General features: G+C 30.3%; 1 protein-coding gene across 3 annotated transcripts in view; it reads left to right on the top strand.

The window, feature by feature from the left end:
• LOC107437356 (high affinity cAMP-specific and IBMX-insensitive 3',5'-cyclic phosphodiesterase 8B) overlaps nucleotides 1–25303 on the top strand; it is a 358938-nt gene that overhangs the window by 297071 nt on the left and 36564 nt on the right. For all 3 annotated transcript variants that reach the window (XM_043039401.2, XM_043039399.2, XM_043039408.2), the window contains exons 2-5: nucleotides 361–417; nucleotides 21177–21367; nucleotides 22542–22601; nucleotides 22691–22748. In XM_043039401.2, the coding sequence (XP_042895335.1) occupies nucleotides 361–417; nucleotides 21177–21367; nucleotides 22542–22601; nucleotides 22691–22748 (366 nt within the window). The remainder of the gene's footprint in view (nucleotides 1–360; nucleotides 418–21176; nucleotides 21368–22541; nucleotides 22602–22690; nucleotides 22749–25303) is intronic.

Genomic DNA, 25303 nt, shown 5'->3' with positions numbered 1-25303 from the left:
ATTGTTAGTTTGTTGTTTTTCTATTGTTCGAATTGATTCTCTTGCAATGAAATGCATGTTTTCGAATTCTTATAAATGTCGCTTTGCAAACGAGATTAATCATCAAACGCCCATTCTATCTCTCTCTTAATTTGTTAACAGTTAAGAAAACTGTGAAATACCTGTGAAATACATTTTCACATCAATTTTAAAATTCCCTCTCAATGCTATAGAAATGCAGCATTCATACCACATTTCGTTTCAAATCCTTATTTAAACGAAAGCCTCCAATCATTAATAACGGTTTGCTTAAAAATGAATTGAATTTAATGTGTCACATATTGTATTTTAAATATTATAGCTTATTTCCTTCTATTACAGAAAGGGGAGGCTATTATGAAGTTCGGATCTATGTGCCTTCAGGTACCTACAGTACGAGTAAGTATGAATGATATTTACTTACTTATTTGTAATTTATTTTTGTTAAATTTTTATTTGAAAGGTGCATCCAATATCGATATATCTCTCATGGGCTGCAATAGTGGCACAACTAAAGAAAACACGTGTTTTGGACTAAGAACAGGTGTAAATATGAAAATGCACATTCTTCCAGCAGCAATAAATACTAGCACAACTCATAATTCAACTTGAAGGTATTCTTCGTTTAAGCAAACTAAAGCATTTCTTGCATTTTCCTTAGCAATGAAAACTTTTAACCCACTTATCTCAAAACATGATTTTTTGAGTTGTGCAGCTATTGCAGCTCATGAGCGAGATATTCAAATTTCATTTTAAAATATGAATGGAGGGAATGCAAAATGTGAAGGAAAAAAAATTAGTTTTTCAGAGAAATTTTTTATCAATTATTTTATCAGGAAAAAAATTAATATAATTATTATTCCCCCAAAAAAATTATCATGGAGAATTTAAGGAGTAATTTCGTTTAATTAATTATTATCATAAAACGAAATATAAAGTTTTGTTCTATACTAGCTGAATACCCGTTCTTCGCGCGGGGTGAATAAAAAATAAGTAAAGAATCAATAAATCAGTACTGAGAAACCCTACGAAATTATGCTTATATACCGACACAATTAAAGAGCTTGCTGGAAGAACCATGTAAGTGAAATTTCTAGGGGATTTAAGGAATCACTGTTTTTGCCTTCTTTTAAATGTTAGCATAACTAATCACATAAATTTTTAGTATGCTAGCATGATTTTTTTATTTCAAATTCGGTAATAAGGTTTTACTTTTTAGGTGATTAGGTTTTATTTAAAATTAGGAACAATAAGGAAAGAATTATTAGTCCTGCCTTCTACTAAATTGTTAATAAAATAGTTAAGATACAACGTTTTTTTTCATTAGAAAATGTCACTTACCTGCTTCTTCCACTAGGTTTTTCAATTATTATAGCTAAAATAATTTCATTTTTTTTTGTTTATTATTATTTGTTGCCTTTTTCGGTGGCTTATTGAAATAAGTAAAACTTGTTTTTTGTAGCTCCTTCCATTAGAACAAAGATAAAATGTATTTAGAAGCACTTGGCATGATTTTATTACACACGGCCAAATATAATAGTCAAAATTTATCACTATTAAATAATTTTCTCCGGTACCTATCCCTTTCGAGGGGTCCTAAAACACTTTTTTCTAAAGTATTGGTATTTAAACTGCTCAGTATTGGTTATGTTTTAATCATCACCAAATATATCATTATAATATTTTATACAATTATTAGTATATTCGGCACTTATTGCATAACCCTTCAACATTTAAGTGTTGTGAAAAATATATTTGCCAGTGTCAGCCAACTAAAGCCGAAATTATTTTAAAAAAAGTAGAATTCTTATTAGAACTTGATAAGGATTTTGGCGCGTTGCCATTTCTCTATCTAACCTTTAATTTACTGTTAAAGTATTTATTAGTGGAAGAACAAAGTTCTTTTGATTCTCATTCATTAAAATACTGATAAACTATCTTTGCTACCACAGGAAAAAAATATTTTCTGAAATTACGGAAAACCCGTTGTAGAATTCTTTTTAAAACTGCTCCTATTACCGTAATACCAGTAGTCCGTATTACCGTCAATAATACACAATAATTAAGCGTCATTTTTGAGTGGCGTTTTATTACCGTTTACCTATACGAATTTTTTATTAACATTTTCTCCTTTCAACCTTACTTCATCAAGCAAATAGCTTATTTTATTTTATTTCAATTAATGCATATAATCAATATTAATAAAGCATTAGTATCAGTAATAATACGGCGATTTTTTTATGGCTCCCCAAAATGAGTAAGTATCTTTTTTTATTATTTTTGCTTTTTAGTACATAAGTTTTTTATATCAATTAACATATTATCAACATTAATTGAGCATCATTGTCGTCATTAATAGTATAACGATTTCTTACGGTTCTTTATTTTAGACAATCTTTACGTCATTACTTTTGCTTTCTAGTACACAGATTATTTCTTTTATTTCATTATGCATTTATTACCGAAATTAATTAAGCATCATTGGCGTCAATAATAATATGGCGATTTTTTACGTTTCACTTAAACAAATAAATACAACAATAACATTAATTTTGCATTTAAATACATAAATATTTTTTTCTATTCAATTACCGTTCATTTTAAATAAATAGTTTTTTAGAAAGTCGTTTTAAAAGAATTTTAAATAAATAAAAAGTGCGTGGTATCAGACAATTTAAAAAGTATAAATTTGGTGACGCTGACCTTGCGTGTTACCACATAATGTTGTTCAATTCACGATCGCAACGAACTATAGAGGGCGTTGTTGTATGAGACGAATACCTGCGATTTCTATACAAACAGTCATTCAGTTTCTATACAAACAGTCATTCAAAAAAGTTTTTTGACAACAATTATTATCAAAAAAATTTTAAGTTTCAATAAATATCATTATTTATAAACTAAAAAACGTAAAATAAAGAATGCTTACGTAACAAAAAAATTATTCTAAAAATCCTTCATTAAATTCTTATAATCGGACGTAGAAAACCTTTCTATAGAAAATTATCATCAAATAAGAAAAAAAAATTACCAGTAAAATTTTTTATTATAAAAATCATAACACTTACCTGCTTTAAAAATCCGGAGAATTTCAAATGAAATATTCTTCGTTTGAAAATTTTTTTCTCAAATAATATATATTTATATAGATTATCCCATCATTACTTTTAGATGACGTAACAAATTTTTATAATTGTAATTTAAAATGTTTGATATTCTTCCTTATGCAAGTGAAAGCAAAATCGAATCTTTTTTTTTTCTTCACAGAAGGAACATTCAACAAACATCGGAAAATATTTGTAAAAAATCTTCTTATTAGAGTTTAAACCTAATGCCTGAGAAATCGCTCTACTAAATTTAATGATCTAATATGAAAGGTATATTTAAACTTTGCATTCCATACTTTTCAGAATCATATTACTTCAAACATTAGAATATGCAAGAAGTATACATAAGCACATAATGTTATACTATTTAAATTGGCAAAAAAAGTTTTTTGACAACAATTTTTATGAAAAAAAAAGTTATAAACTAAAAAACGTAAAATAAAGAATTCCTAAGATAAAAAAAACGATTCTTAAAATTCCTCTTATTGAAATAAAAAAACTTTCATGTTGTTTCTTTTTTTTATTCTTAAAGTTCTTAATTAGACGTTAAAAAGTTGTTTTGTAGAGAACTATCATCAAATAGGAAAAAAAAAATAATTACTAGTAAAAAGTTTTATTTTAAAATCATAACACTTCCTTGCTTTATAAATTCGGAGAATTCCAAATGAAATGTTCTTCGTTTGAAAATTTTATTCTCAAATAATATATACATAAATTATCGCTTCATTACTTTTAGATGACATACCACACAACAAAATTTTATAATTGTAAGATCTCGATATGAATTTCAATATGTAGCTTAAAAACAGAATAGCTGAATTCTAGTTGAAATTATTCTTTCGAAATTAAAAAATCCTTACCAAGAACAACACAAATGATACTATTTCAAGTAATTCGGATGATTCTTTTTTGTTGTTTTCCTAATTATAAAGATATCTATAAAGAAGAAGAATATTCCATAACTATTGCAGTTCTGCAAGTTCTGAAATCCTATTTATTCATTGAAATAAAGTAAGAAATGTTGTCTTCCCTTTAATTTGTAATTAATTGAAGACAAAAAAAAATTTTTTTTTACGTAATACACACATCTGTAACAGTATACGATCCCGAAATCGGAAGTTATCAGTTGCAAGTTTGTTGGTAATAGAAGTTAAAAATTATTCAGTAATTGTTCTTCAAATGTTTGGCGTGTTCTGTTTCAAAAAGATTTATTAATGTTCTGGTTAGTTTTTTCAAGTTCTTCTGCCTTTTCCTTATGAAATTTTGCTTCTTATTTGCTGCTAAGAAAATAGCGTCCGACTCGACCAGTGATTTTGATAGAACTAAATGAAAACTTAATAAATAAAAGTCTGAAAATATCTATCCGCTAGAGGGCGTATTCGAGCGTTGCGCTCGGGAATTGAATTTATCTGNTACATGTAGATTTATTAAATACACCTTGTGCGCCACCTAGGAACCAAATCTAGAACCCGACACTCGAAATTTTTGCTCTGTTACAATCGTACCCTGTTACAATTGACCCCACTCTCCCCTACTATTTCAAGTAATTCGGATGATTCTTTTTTGTTGTTTTCCTAATTATAAAGATACAGAAATATCTATAAAGAAGAAGAATATTCTATAACTATTGCAGTCCTGCAAGTTCTGAAATCATATTTATTCATTGAAATAAAGTAAGAAATGTTGACTTCACTTTAATTTGTAATGAATTGAAGACTAAAAAAAATTATTTTACCGTAATACACACATCTATAACAGTATACGATCCCGAAATAAGAAGTTATCAGTTGCAAGTTTGTTGATCATAGAAGTTAAAAATTATTCAGAAATTGTTCTTCAAATGTTTAGCGTGTTTTGTTTCAAAAAGATGTATTAATGTTCTGTTTAGTTTTTCAAGCTCCTCTGAATTTCCTTATGAAATTTTGCTTCTTATTTGCTGCTAAGAAAATGGCGTCTGACTCTGCCAATGATTTTGATAGAACTAAATGAAAACTTAATAAATAAAAGTCTGACAATATCTATCCGCTAGAGGGCGTATTCGAGCGTTACGTTCGCGAATTGAATTTATTTGATATAGCGAATATAAAAAAATGCAATATTTGAATACTTGCAATAAACTAGTTTTTTTTTATCAAATAGAGTTATAAGCTAGAAATTATCACTGATGTTATTCTTAAAATAGGTATAAAAAAACTGAAGTGTCTACAGTTAAATTTAAAACAATGACTAACGTTTAACCAATACGAAAATTATATTTTATTTTTCGCTCATCCCGTTCGAACGGTTCGTTGTAGAATGTTCTAATATCGACAGTGACCTTCCTTGCTCTTCAAACTATCTGTATGCCAAGTTCTATCGATTTCGGTTGAACGGTTTAGGAGTCTATAAAGGACACCCACACATAAACATTCTTTTTTAACTAACTGAATACCCGCTTGACGGGGTGAATAAAAAGAAGAAAATAATCAAAAAAAAATCAGTACCGAGAAACACAACGCAATCATGCTTAAAACTGAAAGACATATACCGACGTAATTAAAGAGCTTGATGAAAGAATCAGGTGCATGATTTTTATGATTTTTATGCTTGCATGATTTTTATTTCAAATTAGGCAGTGGTAAATAAAGTAAAGCAAAGAATTATTAGTCCTACCTTCTAATAAATTGGTAAAAGAATAATTCTGATACATTTTCTTTTTTCATTCTGAAAATGTCACGGGTTCTTCCTCTAAGTTTTTCAATTAATGTAGCTAAAATAATTTCATTTTTTTAAAAATTTAATAATATATCTTGTAATCTTCGGTGCCTTAACGTTATTGATGTAAGCAAAGCTCGTTGTCTGTATTTCATACCATTGGAATAAAGATAAAATATATTTCGCATCATTTGGTATGATGCTATTGCTCGCAGCCAGTTCATGATAGTTAAAATTTACCACTAATAAGCGATTTTCTAAGGTACATATCCATTTCGAGGGATCGTCAACACACATGAAAGACGCAGTAATGCAGAAATATGAAAACGTGACGCCAAACATCGTGATATAGTTAAAATCGAGCATTTTATGACGTCAACAATATACGTACGCTATGTGAAAGCCGAAAAACACCGCCCTCCATCGGCAAGCGTTCACGAACGACGCTCGAAAGAAATACTATTACGTGACGAAAAAGTAATACTTTTTTATATACAGACTAGAAAGGGTAATGTTTTTTTTATTATTATTATTATTATTATAAATAGATTTTATGTATATGAAAAAATTATAAATACATTATTAGTCCACTCCCAGTATGGCATGCCTAGTATCCCTAACATAACATGCTTAAATTATTTAAATGAAAGCAATCTATTTTCCCAATGCTTTATATTTATTCAATAAAACTCTATTAATTTCTCCAATAAATAGTGCATACTTAAACATCATCTTTAGAATTGCTAAAGTCATAAACTTTAATTTAGTTTAATATTTGCATTCATAACTTATTTGAATAAAACAAAAGAGAAGTTTAAGCTTGTCTTAGTAAACGTACGCATAAATTAGATAACTAAGCCTTTGCTCATTAAAACAATTTATCTAAAGAGATTTTCTTTCTTTCTTTCTTTCTTTTTTCTCTCCTTTTGTTAGATTTGGAAAAAATATCTATGCGAAGTATCTGAAATATCAAAAACAGCTCTAAAAAGATTAAAATGGTAAAGAGAATAAAAAGGTTTAGAATGAAAGTTTAAGTAGAATAGAAAGTAGATTAAGTAGAATAGTGCAATAAAAGAAGAATTTTACATTCCAAAAAATTTTTTAAGATCCTAAGTTAATTTGTGTTTTCAGATATTCATTTGGCTAGATAAGGAAACGTTTAAAAAATTTCACATGCCTAAAATTAACTCTAACTGTTCGATTTAATGATAAAACATATTTAGCTACACGATTCTTAAATTTTAGCATTGCTTATAATACGATTTGTAATCCGCCGCTATGAAATTGCCTAGCAAACAATTATAGATGTTTTTTTTTTGTCGTATGCCTGTTTCAGGCAGTGGAGGTGCGATTGTTCCTGTTTTTCAGTGGCGCCATCTATGACCAGGAACTTGACTTCTGCCACGCCATTCACACAACCAGAACCCGTTAATAGGGCGGGTCACATTCACACACAAAGGAGAAAGGACATAAAACACACAGAGAGAGAAAGAAACATCCATACCTTGCCCGGGATTCGAACCCAGGACCTTCTGATACAAGGTCAGTTCCCTGCCCCCTACACAGACATAATTATAAGGAATATAATAAAAACATTTTTAATTCAATGCTTTAAAAATATATTTTGAAAAAAAAAAACGAGAAAAACTTCTAAAAAGCAAGCTGGTAAAGAACAATTTGAAAAGCCAGCACTTTTTTGCACCCAATGCATTATGAACGCCTTTGAACCCATCTTCATCAGTTCTCCTTATGGATTGTCCTTTACGTCTTTAACTAATATTATTTTATACATTGTATATTTTAACCACTTCCCTTACCAATTAGTCTAAAGAAAAAAAAATTCAAAAAATCAACATGTTTTTTATTTTATTAATAAATACAAGAAACTAAAACAAAACATACTGCACAAGTTTTAAGTTGAAATTTTAATATTTGTGTGTTAGAAACATTTAATTTACCATCAGTTGACTATTCCGAGTTATCTTGGGCAAAGGAAAAAAGTTAAATATTAGTCTTTGTATGATAGTTCTTAAAACAAGGGACAACACAAAATAATACTTTTCAAATGTCAGTGAAGGAATACACCTTTTTTTCCTCCTCACTCTTATTGCTGTGTAGAGTCAGTAACTATCGTATATACCAGGCGTGGCCAAGCTCCTTGATAGTCGAACCATTTTTCAAAATTAGAAATTTTTCGGGAGCCCTAATTAAATAAGTATTTAAAAGGTATACAAAAGCGGTATTAATTTTTTTTTTTACATAAAATATATTTATTGAGAACATATAAGCAAAAGTACAAAATATGTGTATTGAATTTAAATGTTAAAAATTAAACATATTCATTTTGCTTGATAATTCTTTAAAATTTGGTGAATAATTGGTGACAGCACTTCTCAGTAATTCTTTGAGATGCTGGTTAGTTAATACTGATCGGTGTTGGGATTTACCGATTTTTAAAGTGGAATAAAATTATTCACATAAGTACGCTGTTCCGAATATTGAAATAATTCAACAAGTAGCCTTTTTTAATTCAGGATACTTCGATTCTGGTACAAATTTCCAAAATTCAGCAATCGACGTCGACTTATATATTTTAATTGTAGAGCTTGATCGTCTTGCATCTCTATTAATTCTAATTCTCCAGATGCTTTCTGGGTCATAATTGTATTGGAAATGAAAAACACTCGCCTTGAAATGTGTTAATTTCAAATGGATTCCGAAAAAAATCAAGAGACGATTTAAAATATTTAGAGTCTTGAAATCGATTTTGGAATTCCGTCAATATTCCTTCTAGCTGACTTTTTCTTCTAAAAAAAAAAAGGAATAAATTATTAGTAGATCGTGTTAATCGGTCTGGAGTCGGTTGTTTACGGACAATTACGCCACTGTTTATGTTCGTTCACGCAGTTTTCGATTAGTCATATCATTCTGAACTTGGACGGAAATAAAATTTGTTACAATGTTGCACTTAGTCTTTAATATCTGTTGTTAGTAATTTAAAAGGCATTTTGAAACACATACGGAACGATAATAATTTTTTAAAATATAATGCCACAAAAATTAAAAGGGAACTCGGGTACATTTATCGAGAGCCACTAATAATCCTTCAAAGAGTCGCATGTGGCTCGCGAGCCGCAGGTTGGCCACCCCTGNATTATAGATTATTAATAAGTATAATAATAATAAGGAATATAATAAAAGCATTTTTAATTAAATGGTTTAAAAATCTGTTTTGAAAGAAAAAAAAACTTCTAAAGAGCAAGCTGGTAAAAAAAATTTTTTAAAAGCCAGCACTTTTTTGCACCCTATGCATTATGGACGCTTTTGTTGTAATCCATCTTCATCAGTTCTCCTTATGGGTTGTCATTTACGTCTTTAACTAATATTATTTTATACATTGTATATTTTAATCACTTTCCTTACCAATTAGTCTGAAGAAGAAAAATTCAAAAAATCAACATATTTTTTATTTTATTAATAAATACAAGAAACTAAAACAGAACATAATACACAAGTTTTAAGTTATAGTTTTAATTTTTGTGAGTAAGAAATATTTAATTTACCATCAGTTGACTATCCCGATTTATCTCGGCCAAAGAACAGAAGTTAAATATTAGTCTTTGTATGATAGTTCTTAAAACAAGGAACAACACAAAATGATACTTTTCAAATGTCAGTGAAGGAATACGCCTTTTTTTCCCTACTCTTATTGCTGTGTAAATCAGCAACCATCGTATATTCCAGGGATGGCCAAGCTCCTTTGATAGTCGAGCCATTTTTCAAAATTTGAAATTTTTCGCTTATTGTAACATAAATAAAAATACAAAATTTGTGTATTGAATTTAAATATTAAAAATTAAACACATTTATTTTACTTCTCCTGATAATTCTTTAAAATTTGATGACAGCACTTCTCAGTAATTCTTTGAGATGCTGGTTAGTTAATTGCTCGGACCTCACATAAGTACGTTGTTCCAAATATTGAAATAATTCGACAAGCAGCCTTTTTTAATTCAGGATACTTCGATTCTGGTACAAATTTCTAAAATTCAGTAATCGATGTCGACTTATATTTAAATTGTAGCGCTTGATCTTCTCGCATCTCTATTAATTCTAATTCTCCAGATGCTTTTTGGGTCGTAATTATGTTGGAAATGGAAATCTCACCTTGAATGATGATAATTTCAAATGGATTCAGAAAAAAATCAAGAGCCGATTTAAAATATTTCAAGTCTTGAAACCTATTTTGGAATTTCGTCAATATTCCTTCTAACTTTTTTATATACTCGTTGAGTTTTTCTTGTTTAATATTGGAACAAATTTTTTTAATTCGAGGAAGATGACAAAATGTTTTATTTTTTTATGTCCTTTTGAAAAAGTTATAATTTAGTTTGAAAACTAAATATACACTGTGAGATATTATTTTATCTTTCCCCTGCAATTGTAAATTCAGTGTTTGCAAATGTTCCATGACATCAGTTAAAAACATTAAGTTTTGTAACCACTCGTCATCGTCTAATTTTGAATAGGTTATTTCCTTTTCTTTTAAAAATGCAGTTATCGAATCAAACAAATCTACAAAACAATTTAATACGTTGTAGCTAGATAATCATCTAACAAAACAAAAGAAATTAATGTCATTTTAAAGTTCCTCGTCCTTTAATTCTTTAAGGAAATTTTTGAATTGTCGATGATTTTTTGCATTGGTGCGAATGTAATTTACAATGTGTAACACTGTTTTCATAACATCAGGATATTTTGAATATTTTGTAACGAGATGTTCTCGGTGAATTATGCAGTGAATCGGTATGAATTGTGGAATTTGAGAATCATCTCTTAAAATCCCAATAAGACCAATTTTTTTTACCCAGCATTGCCTTAGCTCTATCAGTTGCAATGCTTTTTAATATCAACACCGCGTGTTAACTTTTAAGGTGCTACAAAATCTAATAATTCTTCTTTAACAACGCAGTCAGGTGAAACAAAACGTATGAAAATCGCCAATTGCGGAAGATCTGTGATATCTGTCGATTCGTCAAGGAACGATAATAATTTTTTAGAAATATAATACCACAAAAATGAAAAGGGAATTCGGGTACATTTATCGAGAGCCACCAATAATCCTTCAAAGAGCCGCATGTGGCTCGCGAGCAGCAGGTTGGCCACCTCTGGTATATACAATAGCACAAAACGTATGTGCAGTTCCACAATCCAACAGCATAACTCCCAAATAAAACTTGGCAAACTTCCAATCACAGATTATGATTTTTGCTTCCTACCGAGTAAAAAAACACGATAAAGCAAAATGTACTGACAAATTCTGCTACGCCCGAGTTTTCTCGGGATAATAAATATTTGCAATATCTACGTACCCGAATTAACTCGGGATAATTAAGGGGGAAAGGTTAACATGGTAATTGAATGATTAAATATAACATTCCCGTGGCGAAATATTCTTTCTTCCGGTATAAAACTTTATCCCGAGCTATTTTTCGCCCATTTCAGTGCTTTTCCGAACTTCCAGCATTCTTATTCTTTTAATAATCACGGATTGTAATTTTAGTTTAAACTAATTAAAAATTTTCTCCTTATTTATCTGGAAAACCTATTGAAAGTGCAATTGAAGGTGAATTGGAATAAATATTAGTATGAATGGTTGATTGGCCTTTTTTTTAAAGAAAATAATGTTACATAAAATATGTTCAATAAATATTTATTTAAAAAAAGTCGTCAAAAACTCTATTGTTAACACACTCAAAAATTATTTTTATGTACATTAAAAATACTATTTTTAAGAGCACTAAGCTATTTATATTTTTCTTAAATTTCTGAGGAAAAACATAATGATAACTGCTCAATTTTACCTTTATCGATTGGCATGCTGTAAAGATCCTTTATTCCATTCCCAATAACTATGAAATTTCGTTCTTTTAAATTTAGGGTTAAAAACTTTCAAGACTTTCCATTAACACTAAAAGCAATTAAATTTTGAAAATATTTTCCGCTCTTTCAATCTCCCAACAACTCCACTCCTTTTTTTAAAAAATCACAAGTTTATGCGTCCTTTTTTACAATAAGATACAATTTGTGAAAGCTTAAAAATCTTACATGGCTTAAAATTTCTATTCAATATTCATGAAGAGAAAAACTTTTTCATAGAGGAAAAGAACATTCGGATTCATTAGATAACGTATTTATCATCGGTCCTTCAAATAACGTGTCCAAAGGCTTTTTTCTCTCTTTTTCCTTCCGTTTCATTCAGGAAAGGAAATATGACGGTAAAAATAAAAGGATATTAAACGAGGAGACTCCCTTGGAATTGAAAGGAAAGTTCTTTTTTAGTATTTTTCATGGCGCAGCTATCGTTTTTATTCATGGGACGGAAGATTATTTAAAGTTGTGGGTAGGGACTATCTATGCAATTTCTCCTGTTACTCTATACCAGGGGTGGCCAAACTCTTACATAGTCGAGCTATTTTTCAAAATTTGAAATTTTTCACGAGCCGCAATTAAATACGTATTTAAAAGGTATGCAAAAAAGACATTAATTTTTTTTTACATAAATTATATTTGTTGAAAACATAAAAGTCAAAGTACAAAATATGTGTATTGAATTTAAATTTAAACGACAATTATAAGATAATTATTTTACTTCTCTTGATAATTATTTAAAATTTAGTGAATAATTGGTGACAGCATTTCTCAGTATTTTCTTTGAGATGCTGGTTAGTTAATACTGATCGGTGTTTGGATTTCACGAATTTTAAAGTGGAATAAAATTATTCACATAAGTACGTTGTTCCGAATATTGAATAATTTGACAAGCAGCCTTTTTTTAATTTAGGATACTTCGATTCTGGTACAAATATCCAAAATTCAGTAATCGACGTCGACTTACATTTTAATTGCAGAGCTTGCTCTTCTTGCATCTTTATTAGTTCTAATTCTCCAGATGCTTTTTGTGTCATAATTATATTGGAAATGGAAACCTCACCTTGAATTGAACAACGTTGCACTTAGCCTTTCATATTTGTTCTCAGTAATTCAAAAGACATTTTGATAGCACAAAAATGAAAAGGGAACTCGGCTAAATTTATCGAGAGCCACAAATAATCCTTCAAAGAGCCACAAGTTGGCCACCCCTGCTCTATACCCTCAAATAATTTTGTCATTTTATTAAACCTGTGCGTAGAAAAGCCCGAATTTATAATAATTTAAATTTGAAATGTTTTTATTTTGCAATTTTTTATTGAAAGGAGAAAAAAAATATTGTGGGTAGTTAAATTTTTAAAATAAGATTTTATTTCAAGCTGCTCACAGGTACTGCCAAACTTGAGTGGACTAATAATAAAAGATCCTCAAAAGTATTTTCTCAATAAAATAACAGACAAAATAAATGAATTAAGTATATTTAGCTTTGAAATTGAATAATCCAATTCTTTACTTCAAAATTATAAGAATTTACTTTATTGTTCGTAAATGAATGCGATTAACTATTTTTTCAAACTTTTAACCTTATAAAAAGTAAAATATTTTCACCCAAATTGGTTTAGTTGAATGTGAGTGGATGGTATGGAAGCCGCAGAAATATTAGGCGCAAAGAAGCATTTCATAGACAAGTTTCTGCTTCCTCTACTTCCTTTCCTTTCTCTTCATTATATTGAAAGGCCCATAACACCTTGCGTAAAAGCATATTTGGATTCATATTCTCAATACGAATTTTACTTTTAATCATATTATTATTTTATTAACTTAGAGAAATGAAATTTTTAATTGAGAATTTTCATTCACAAGTTACTGAATTTTCATGGTAAATAATTTTACGCAAATTAAATAAATATGATAAATAATTTTAAAGCTACATAAGTTTTGAAATTAATTATATAGCGAGTTTTTTAATATTGGATATTTACTTTAAAAAATAATAAAACTAGTACTATCCAAAATATTTAAAAAATACTCATAGATATTTAAAAAAATAATTGTAATGAAAATTTAACCTTGTGAGAAAAATCTTTGGAAGTATTTGTACATATTTAATAAAAAAATGTTTGTATTACTAATCAGAATCAGAAACTTTGACTATGTGCATTAATTCAAAAAACTTTAAAGGTACTAAAACCATATGGTATTTTGAAAAGGCTAATTGGGATGCATTCACGCAAAAACTCTGGGATAATTTTAAATGTCTGAATAACATTTTGATTCCAACCAAAAGCATTGATTCCACATTTTAAAGTTTTCAAATAACTATTTCTTCTAGTGCTAAGAAATGTATTCCCATGGGTCGGCAATTTAATTTTAAACCTCTCTGGAACGAAAAGTTAGATTATATGTAGAACACTTCTGCAAAGGCTGTTTTCGATAATATCTGGAGCGTTCGTACTGTTCAGAAGTTACAGAACATGGGTATTGTTGGTAAGATGTTAATGTAGATCAAGGACTTAACGCAGCGGTTTTGTTCAACCCGATTTGGAGAATATCTCTCAAGCTTTAAACAGAACTTAAGGTTTCTTCAGTGATCCTAATGTGTTGATCCTAATTTTATTTGATATCTATATGAATAATCTTATCAAAATCTTACTGATGGCTTAATTAGGGCGAATCTATTCACTTAGTATTCTAGAGTGCCTTTGCTAAAGAAGAACAAACCAAACCCAACTTAGTTTTAAATTCTGCACTAAAGAGACTTGGACAGTGGTCTATGAAAAACATGCCTGTAAACACTGATATGACTACTATCCAATATTTTATGCTTATAATCGCCAACAATTTACTTCTTAACTGGCTTACCATTTTAAAAACCTACTACTTAGAGGTTCTTCTTGGAACTTCTGAAGAAATTAACATCGCAAAACATGCTGAGTATGTAATTTGTAAAGCCGAGAAAAGGCTGCCAATTTTAAGCAATTTACTGCTGCCATATTAGGCTGCAGTAGAAACATACTAAAATAAACTTATGAAACATATATTCAACCAATTTGTATTAAAATGCTTGTCTCTGCTTCTGCTAAAGTGATAAAGCTTCTACAGACTTTTCAAAATCAATCAATGAGAGTCTTTATGGAGGAGTTGAAACTACTCCCTGCGTTCAGCTTAACTAAAACTGAGGTCGTGATTAATGCAATCACAATCGAAATTTGAAAAAGTCGTATTTTTAAAATTTGATTTCCCTGGAACTATTCTACCGATTTTGCGCAAATTTTGTATTTTGCCATTTAAAATTACATCCTTTGAAGTTATGTAAAATTTGGTATACCTTACAATTCAAACATTTTAGGACCATTATTGAAATTACATATTAAAAAATAATAAATACTTACTAAAGGTTGGTTATATTTTGCGTGAAATTAAATGTTATATTTTATAGTTGTGTCCCAAAAAAACGTTATATTTTATAATCGTGTCCAAAATTTTTCAATTCACTTGAAAAGTTCTCGAGATCTGAAGTACGCAAAAAGTAAAATTAGCATTAAGGAGTCCAAACTTCAAACCGCTCTCCTGAGTTAAACTCGCAAGCTGTTGGGACCAGATTGTGGCCAATTCCGATATTTTAAGGGTCAGAAATTCATATCCGTCGAAAAAAAGGTATGTATTATTCAGAGAAAGTGCGTTTTTGTGTCTGATTTTGAAAGTTGAAATCCTTTGAACCATTAAGATTGAATACTTGACCATGAAAATTCGATCATCAGAAAGTTACTTTGGGTGGTTCGTTTATTTTTTGCATATTTATTTTGAATAATTAGGGTAACATAAATTCCGAAATGCGAAAACGAGTTTTAAAAAAAAGGTGTTAAACTGTACATGCGTGACTTTTTTTATTAAGAAAAAACTAATGAGATTTTAGTTTGAGGTTGAAAGCTCGGCAAAAATGGATAGCTAGAAGTTTATAAAGTAAATAATCATTTGTTATGAACGACGAGATCAGCACGAAAGGGGTAAAAATAAAAAAAGGAGAATTTTGACTTGAAGTTCTGGAAATCCGAATTTATCCTTTAAATGAGCTATAATTTTTGGTTTTGGGTAAACGGAAAAAATGTCGCCTTGTTTCTTTTCTGAACTGGATTATTATATAGTTTATTTTTTTAATACTAACAAGTAAGTCGTTTTCAACTTTTAAGGTAGACATTTTGGTTTTGCTGAAGGAACGGATAACTCTTCTTAGACCAGAATCATAAGGGTTCAAAAAATCAATTATGGCTAATCTAATGTCAAACTCATATTCTCCAGAAATACCAATTGCTGATAATTTAAAATTTGCTACGGGAAACAGAGTTAGAAATTACATCATCTTCGTTGAATCAACGAATGGGCAAGCCAGCATACACAAGTCAAAACTAGCAGACCTGAGAGAAGAACTGGATTTAAAACTTAAAGGTCCAATGAAATATTTAAAATTTACACTCCGTTACTAACTTCTTCTATGCTCAACGTACTGGAAACCGCTATCAATACCGCAACTTCAATAACTGAAATTATATGCAGACCTGTAAAATCAACAATCTTAAACGGACACCTGTCCACCAAATTTCTACTAAAAGGAATAGAACCAGAAATATCCCTAGAATCTTTTGCTCCCAAAATAACGACCAATTCTAGCCTAAAAGTTCTTGAACTAATAAGACCCTAAATGCACCCTCGAACACCATCACAATGAATAACATAGTGCCTTGGCACAAGCAAACGCGTTCGCTGCCTTCTACTCTAAACCATAAACTAAAAACAGCCTCCCCTTGGACTTAACGCAGCGAACCAGATATTCAACCAACTCTTCACCAGGACCAGATAAAATTCCTTTAAAAGTGCTGTGCTCTCTCTCTCAAAGGAAACTCTAGGATAAGTTGTAATGTATTTGGGTTTCTGGAAAAATCTTAGACTCCTTAAAACTACCCCGCGTCATTCTAATCCATAAAAAAGCAAACCGACGGACCTTGTGTCATCTTACTGACCTATCACTAACATTTACTCTGAGTAAAATTCTCGAACGTATGCTTCTAAAACGGCTCCTGACTTTTCAATAAGGATTGGTGTCTTCCACTTTCATCAATGCGGATCCCCCCCCCCATTTAAAGGGGTAGATTCAGTACTTACCATCCTCCATCATGAAGTCCTGCGGGCTTCGTAAGAAAAGAAATTTGTAATGTGCTAAAATAATCCGGTATAACTGGCAGAGTTGCTCTCTTCACAATTTTGTCAAACTCAGCCATGCGGTGGCAGAATTTACTATCAGCCAATTTTCAGCAATTTTAACTACGGAACAGAGGTGTTCTGCAGGGATCAGTTCTTTCCCCTTTCCTCTTCATGATTTGCATATCTGACCTCTATCTTGTTCTCTCTGCTAACATATTATGTCTCATCTTTGGGGACAATATCTACCTTCTTGCAGTTGCAGAAATCATTTATAAAGTGAATCAAAAGATGCAATTTTCTCTCCTCCAAATTAAATGGTGCAAGGATTCAAACTTTTAAATTGTCTCGGCAAAAAGTACCGCAATTAATTAATCTGGAAGACGATGGTTGCTGAAACTTTCAGTCTTAATATCTTCAACAAACCCATCCCTCGTGGGTCCAAAACCTTCGTATTCTTGGCCTATATTTCTTTAGCAACGTGACCTTCCACTATCATTTTAGGGAATTAAAACAGAAAATACGAAAACTGTCTGCGTTTCACTCCGATTCACCGATGAACCTCTAGCACACGTTGGGGTGCTTAATCAGATCACCTATTTCGAACTGTCAATTCATGCATTAAGAGTGTCCTTGACTTCGATAGCCACATCTTTTCTTTTTCAAACCAAACGAGTCTACGAACCTTCGACACATTATATAATGCTACACTTCGAGTAGCAACAGGTTTACCATGATGGACACCCATTCCACTACTTTTCAAAGAAGCGGGAGTGAGTACATTAGCTTCACGACATAAGTGGCTTTCTGCAAAATTTTACTTTCGTCTCATCTGCCTCCAATTATCCTCATCAGCTTACCATCACTTACATCTCCCTCCTTCCCGCTTTCCACAAGGTAAAATGACTCAGCTTATACCATCCATGCATAAATGGATGACCAGCAAGAACATTTCTCAAGATAACATTGAATATCACACTCTAACTCAAATCCTTTCAAAATGTGTCCCGCAGTGGACTTATCGTTAAGACACGGTTCTTAGCAGATTACCGAAGTCAAGCATCACTCTCTGCTGTCAGTGAGCGGGTGGGTGACCACTTGGATCAATCTGTGCAGGGACCGAGGGTTTGCGGTATTGGTCCTCGTTAAACTGTTCTACCGTAAAGTGCTCGGCTTCACTTGCAGGTCGTCGGGCTACCGAAGTGGGGGTGCCACCCCCTCTGCAAAGAATCAAAATTGTGATGGCATGTCTTCGGATCATTCTCAGGTATGTTTCCCACACCGTTGCCAACAGCCCATTGTGCAGCTCTAGTGTGACGTAATAGTGCTAAGCAAGTAAAAAAATGCAGAATCAAACAGAAAAACTTCCTCTGAATAAACATAGTTTTTTGTTATTAGATTTTGAATCTTAATCCTTAAATTATAGTGATAACCGCCATCTTTAAAATATGCATGGCCTCACTAGTTAAATCAGAAAAGTGACCAAAATTGTCTACANCCCTCTGCAGAGGATCAAAATTGTGATGGCATGTCTTCGGATCATCCTCAGGTATGTTTCCCAGACCGTCACCAATAGCCCANTGTTTCCCAGACAGTCGCCAATAGCCCATTGTGCAGCTCTAGTGCGACGTAAATGAACTACAACAACTATAACCCTTCAAAATGTTTTCATTTATATTTATTATTTAAATTATATATAATTTGCAATTTCGAACCAAAAATTTTGTCCCGTTGCAGATTCGAGCTTCGTTAGAAGATTTTCGCCGTTAGAATCTTTCTTTCGTCACATCTTTCTTTCATCGCATCGTTCTGGCTACCGATGGATCCAAACAATCAGACAAAATTGGAGTGGGAATGTTCTACTTCCAGAGGTTACACTATTTCAGGTCAACTTCTTCCGCATACATCGGTCTTTACCGCCATAGGACGGACCGTTTTCCTCGCCTCAAACATTGCGTTACCAGCAACGACCACTATATTTTTCTAACGGACAGCTGTTCGGTTCTTCTATTTCATTGAAATTACATACATTCGCAGGCTTGCTCGATCCTTCTGTCTACCAACTTGCAAAACAAGTGCCAAAGCAAAATTTCATTTCACATTTTTCCTCACCTCAAGACCTTAGCCAAACCTTCCTTAAGGAACTTAGTGTATAGAAAGGTTGAAAATGTTTCTTTTCTTTTCCTCACCTTGATGAATCTCAAGATTACCACCCTCTTATCAATTCCCGAAATCTTGGTATACTAATTGCCAGACCCAGAACTAAATCTCTTTTCGACAAACGTGATCTTACAAGTGCAATATGATACATAGCCCGAATCTCCCGAGTTACGATGAGGTGTTGACACGAACAATCCCTCTCCTGGTCCCTCTTTCTAGAAAGCTCGTAAAGATCTCAGGATCGAGATACCCACACAGCGTCACTAACAGAAGTTCAATTCAGAACGCTCGGAAATCTCGAGAATTTCAAGCCACAAACCGTTTCTGACTTTTCACTGCAACTTTCTGCTATCTATTTAGCCTCAACCATAATCTTCATTAATGGAAATACAAAGCTATAAGCTAACGCTCAGAGCTCGTCGCACTTTTCTACAATTATTGTGTTTAGGCTGACTTAGGTTGTTAGGTGAAAATGTTTAATGCTTATTCATATTCTTTATTTTAATTTATAACTGTAATTCTGTATCAGAATTTTTTCAGGCTTTCTGCCACGTACCTCTCTAATACTAATATCTTTCTTCAAGATATTTAACATAACAAGTATACAAACTTCAAAAAAATTAAATAAATAACAATTGGATCAAATAAATTTTTTTTAAAATTAAATATGTGATTTTTTTTATTCTAATATTATGGGTGATATTCTCGCATTTTGTAGAACGATAACGCGCTAATTATTTTCCTTTTTAGATAATACACTAATTATTTCCTTTTTCGCATCATCACATTAAAAAAATAAAATCTGTAGCAGTGACTGCTGAAAAAAAAAAGATAGAACCCCTTTTTGAAGTGGACTCTTCAAAAAAGGGACTGCTAAATGTGTGTTTTCATTTCAAGATTTACTTGTTTTGATAAATAATATCAGATTTTAAAAGCTGTGTGGAAATCTGTAGTAATAACTGCATAAAAAATTAGAACGAAAATTTCCACAGAAAAGAAAATTAAATTTTTTACTTCATTATTCTTTATTTTTCATTATTCTACAATGAGAATACAAAAGTCTCAAACATTTTTTTTCCCACTCCGATGCACAAGAAAAGTATCTTTTGAATATAATTCTGTAGAAAAGATGAAATCTTTCAAAAATTTCTGCAGAAAGAAAATGCAAAATTTTTTATTTCCCAAAGGAAAAATCCTTCTGCAAGAACTCAGTAACGATCTGCAAGAACGTCGCCGTGTTGCCACGATTCTGCCACTGGGAACTATATCAGTTGCTGTATTTTAAACCAAATAAATTGTTAACTTTGAGAAGCATTATAAAGGAAATGCTTTCATAAAACCTGATTCTAATCTATCAAAATTATTTTGCTAGTATTTTTTTTCAGCAAACTAAATTTAAAACTGTTGTTATTGTACCTAATTTTGTATTTTTGCTCTTGGCTCATTAAATAACTGATTATTATGTTTCTATAATGTATTTAAATCACTCTGATTAGATAAATAACAATTTTATATGTGAATAGCATCTTAAGATAGGGATGTTTTTATGCAAAATAAAATTCTTTTACGTGTTAAATTTTCTTTAATTATTTTATTTCATTTGTGAGGTCTTATATTCTCATAGAATTTTTGAATAAACTCAATAAAATCAAAAACATAGCCCAATTATTATATTTGTTTTCTTATTCTTGAAATTGTCAGATTTCTGTTTTGTTGTTATTATTTGAAATATTTTTTTTCTTGTAAAATTTTAATGCTTTGCAACTGGATAAAATTCGACTTATAATTCGGGATTAATTTAAACAATACAGTTGAAATAAAGATGTCTAAACAGGGCTCTAAATTAATTTTCTGGGGACCACAAAAATTTAATCCTTACCATCCTAAAATAAATTATCAGTGGTCTACCTGATCCGCAATCCATGTCAAGTTATGCTAAAGATTTTATTTTGCCACAAAACGCCATATTTTAGCATAATTGTGACATTTCACATTAATTGTATTATAATTTTTCATTCATACTTTATTTTTTATTTTATAATTAAATTTGTTTTATGTGATTTTGTTTAGGCTCTTCTAGTCTTTGGCAAAGATGATGCACAAAGTGACGCTATTAAATGGGCTGCTGAAAAATTATGTTGTGAGTGCACCATAGCATATACAGCTGAAACTGCCACAGAATCATTTCAAAGCATTCATCCTCATCTTGTATTTATTGACTCAAGACAGTCGAAATTCTTCGATTCCATAGCATTGTGCAGGTTTTATTATTTTTGTAAATCTATAAATCATTCAAATTTATTAAATAGATAGATGTCAATTTACTGGATTATTAGTAGATTTTGAATTTTGCCTTTTTTTTTTCTAGTTCAATCAAACATTTTCCAGTTATTTTCATTTTTATTTTAACGAAAATTCCCTAAATTTAAAAAAAGTTCCTGAAAAATGTTTACCAAAATAGATCTTTTTTTGCTTGCTCTATTGAGAATTTAAATAAGTAAATTGCTTATTATATAATGAAGTGTAACATAAACTGAGGCAAGTGGGTGAGCACCGTCTCATGTATAATTATTAATTAGAAACTGTTATTTTAATAAACCAAACGTTTTTGTTGAGAATTTTATATTTTTAATTAGTTATATTATGAATAATATACTTCCCAATTATCTAAAATGAAAGCAATAACTTTTACTATTAAAGATTAGGAATTGAAAAATATAATAAATGTAATTAAAAAAGTTGGTTACTAAACCACAATTGGGAAAACAAAATTAGAATTGAGAAAATATCAATAACAAATTTTTATTAAGTCTATTCTAACAACTGGCAAAGTTGATTTTGAATATTAATGTCTTTACATTCACATAGAAGTAAATTTAAATTTGTAGTTATTGGTGTATTATAGCTTTTAGATATATGTTTTTTATTGATATAAAGATCTCTAAAATTGCCCAATGAAAGAATGATATATATATTGCTCAATAAGTACTTATTATAAAATTTGTATTTACTAAAAGCTATTTTTTTCTTCTTACTTTCATATCTAATTATTTATGTATACATATCAGGGATCTATCTAGGCCAAATTTACTATCTTTTAGTGGTACCTTCACAAATTCAACTTTAGGAAACATTAAATACTTTTTTTAAAAATGTTATTTTTGTATCCCGTAGGAAACGACAAGTTGATATTTTTACCATATTTTTGTGTTGATTTTTTAATATAATATTTAATTTTCACAAAATATGTCTGAATTTTCACAAAATAGGTATCTCTCAGAAAAACCTAGACAGACCCCTGTTTATGTATGTTTATAATTGAAAAAAAATTACATTTTTTTATATAGTTAAAAAAAAAGATTTCAAAATTTACTTTTTTAAATTTAATGTAAAATGATTGAAAATTTTTTTGTTAAATCTATGTTTATTTTGTAGATCACTTCATAGTCTTCAGGGAAGTCAATACAGTTGTCTGGTTGCCATTGTCAAAAAGAGGTAAAAAGACAGTTTTTTTTTGTTGCTCTTTTTATTTCTCTCTCTCTTTTTTTTTAAATGATGTCATATGAATTTAAAAATTTTTTCAGCGCTGTTGAAAAAGAAGATGGTTCTATGTCCCACTACCTTCGATCTGGATTCACAAGGGTAATTTTTTTTAATATTGCTTTATGTAAGTTATCACAGATTAGAAAATTATGTATATTTTACAACTTTGCTTTAAAATGTAATAATGTTTTGTTAAAGTACCCTCAAAAGTTGTCGTTATAAGATGTTTCAATCATTAGCTGGGGTCTGTGCAGGGCAAATTTACTATCATTTTGCTGTACCTTCACAAATTCAACTGAAGGAAAAATGGTTGTTTCAAATATACTTTCTAAAAAGCAGGTTCTAAGATTCACCTCCCCATCTCTTAAAATTTTGTGTTTGTATCCCCTTAGAAAACGATAAATCCAGGGTTAATTACACATTTCGACTTGCAATGGTGCCCTCCTGTAAATTGCTATTATGACACAGTAGAAGAATTCGTTTCCCATCCGGTTTGTAAGAAGAGCGCTTTTCTTCCCCATGCCTGACTGAGAGCATGCCAGGATCCTGAATTGGCGTAGGAGAAAAGGAGCATCAGCCACCCTGTTCCTTAATTGGAGTGGAAGAAAAGACACTAGTACCATGCAAACCCCATTGCAATCTATGGAAAAAAGGAGCTTTCTTCTGCAAATAGGTAGCATTGTATTTGGTCAGATAGTGCAGTGTGGTAAGCCTAACCAGTCGCTTAGGCCACATTATTTTGCCGAGTTTTTTCAAATGAAATGACGAGGTTTTCCCCATGTAAACTTTATTTGAAGTTGAAATTCTAACTATTATTTTAAACAATACTCAAAATTCATTCTAACAGACCTTTATTTTTTTTATGAAACATTTTTTTTTCCTCTCTGTGAAACTTTTTTCTGTATTACCCAGTCAAAAATGCTCTCAGAATGAAAATAACTTTTATTGCTAGTACTGTTAAATGCATGTTTTTATGAAATTCAAGTTGAAATTTAACTATGGTTAATGATTTTTATGGATTTTTAAATTTGGATGCAATTTAAAAAATGTATAGAAATTTACCAGTCATTAATGATTTCTATTCGTAGTGACAATTTTTGAAAATATTTTCTTGCCTTACTATATTTTTGTGTTGATTTTTTAATAGAATTTTTAAATTTCAGATTTATGTCTAAATTTTCACAAAATAGGTACCTCTAAAAAAAAAAAAAAAGCCTAAACAGACCCCTGATTAGGCAGGGTAGTAATTTTTTTTAAAAAATGAATTGATTATTAAATTTTTTTTGTGTGAATGGAAAGTTTACTAAAATTTTAAAAGTTAATAATTAAAGCAGTATTTCTCACTCTCTCCTGCCTTGTATTTCTCAATTAAACTTTTTCAAATTAATCTCACTTGAATTTGTTAATAATTATAAAAAGTGTGCTTAGATCATATTTAATGAACAAGGAAGAAGAACAGTTCATGTCCACTTTTCACAAAAATGACAATTAGATCACCATCAGTTGGATTTTAAGGATTTATATCTTTTGACAAATAAATAACCAGGAAAAGTGGTTCTCTCAGATAATTGTTACATACTGAAGATGAGGTGTACAGGGGGAAAATAAGTTCCTGTTCTCGTAAAAATTTGTTTTTTCTTCTTTTCAGAATCAGATTTGTTGGTAATTACGCACTTAGCGAATAAAAGGTAGCAGAGAAAATATTGCTTACCTTTGGTTGGTGCATGGTCACTTGTGTTTACTTTAACAGTGTTGGCGTACCTGGTTCGACTTACTCAAGATAACTAAGGCATTATTAATTCACTAAAAAAGGTCAGATTGCCTTTTAAGATGAGAGTTTATTATTAAATAAACATAATTTGCAAGTAGGCAAGCTAGTGCTGTTAACAAGAAGGATAGATGAGTAGTGAATGAAAGTTATACATTTCATAATTGAACAGCGCCATCCAGTGGATTGATTTCCTTTGACTGTTTTCATAAGCAGTGATCCTTTTATTGTTTTCATAAACTGCTACTTAAAATTCTACATATTGTTCTTCAACAAGCCACTTTGCCGAACTTAAAGTAGCAGGTTATGCAGACAAAAAAAATTATACAGAGGGAGAAAAATAAAGCATTGTTAAAGGCTTTTTCATCTTTTGAATTGGCAGTCAAAAATTACGATTCCTTCGTCAACAAGAATTAAAACAAAAAAATTAAAATTAAGTATTTTCTTTTTAAGTATAATTTAAACTGCAACCAAATTGGCGGTAATGGTAACACTTTTAAATAGCAGATGAATAATTAATTACAAAAAGAATCTCAAACTGTAATAGATAACAAAATTTAAAGGATTAATACATGTTTATTTTTTCTAGGCTGAAGAGAAAGAGATCTCCTTTTATCAGTCACAAAACGAAATTAAAAATATATAAGATCTGTTTTAATGACTGCAAATGAAATTTGTATTATAAACAAAGGCAATTATGTTATACTTTTGTCTATTCAAATTTAATTCTTTTTGTTTATTTTTATTAATGTGCAAGTAATGTCGATTATATTGTTTCGTTAGTTAATCTAACTATAACTATGGAGTATGCGAATAACATACTTATAATTAAAGCCTGAATTTTGATGACTTAAAAAGTCCACATAAATGCCCTTAAAAAAGGGCA

This window comes from Parasteatoda tepidariorum, chromosome 7 (assembly GCF_043381705.1).
Source record: "Parasteatoda tepidariorum isolate YZ-2023 chromosome 7, CAS_Ptep_4.0, whole genome shotgun sequence".
Lineage (NCBI taxonomy): Eukaryota > Metazoa > Arthropoda > Arachnida > Araneae > Theridiidae > Parasteatoda > Parasteatoda tepidariorum.
This window is presented reverse-complemented; position numbering and strand designations above follow the sequence as displayed.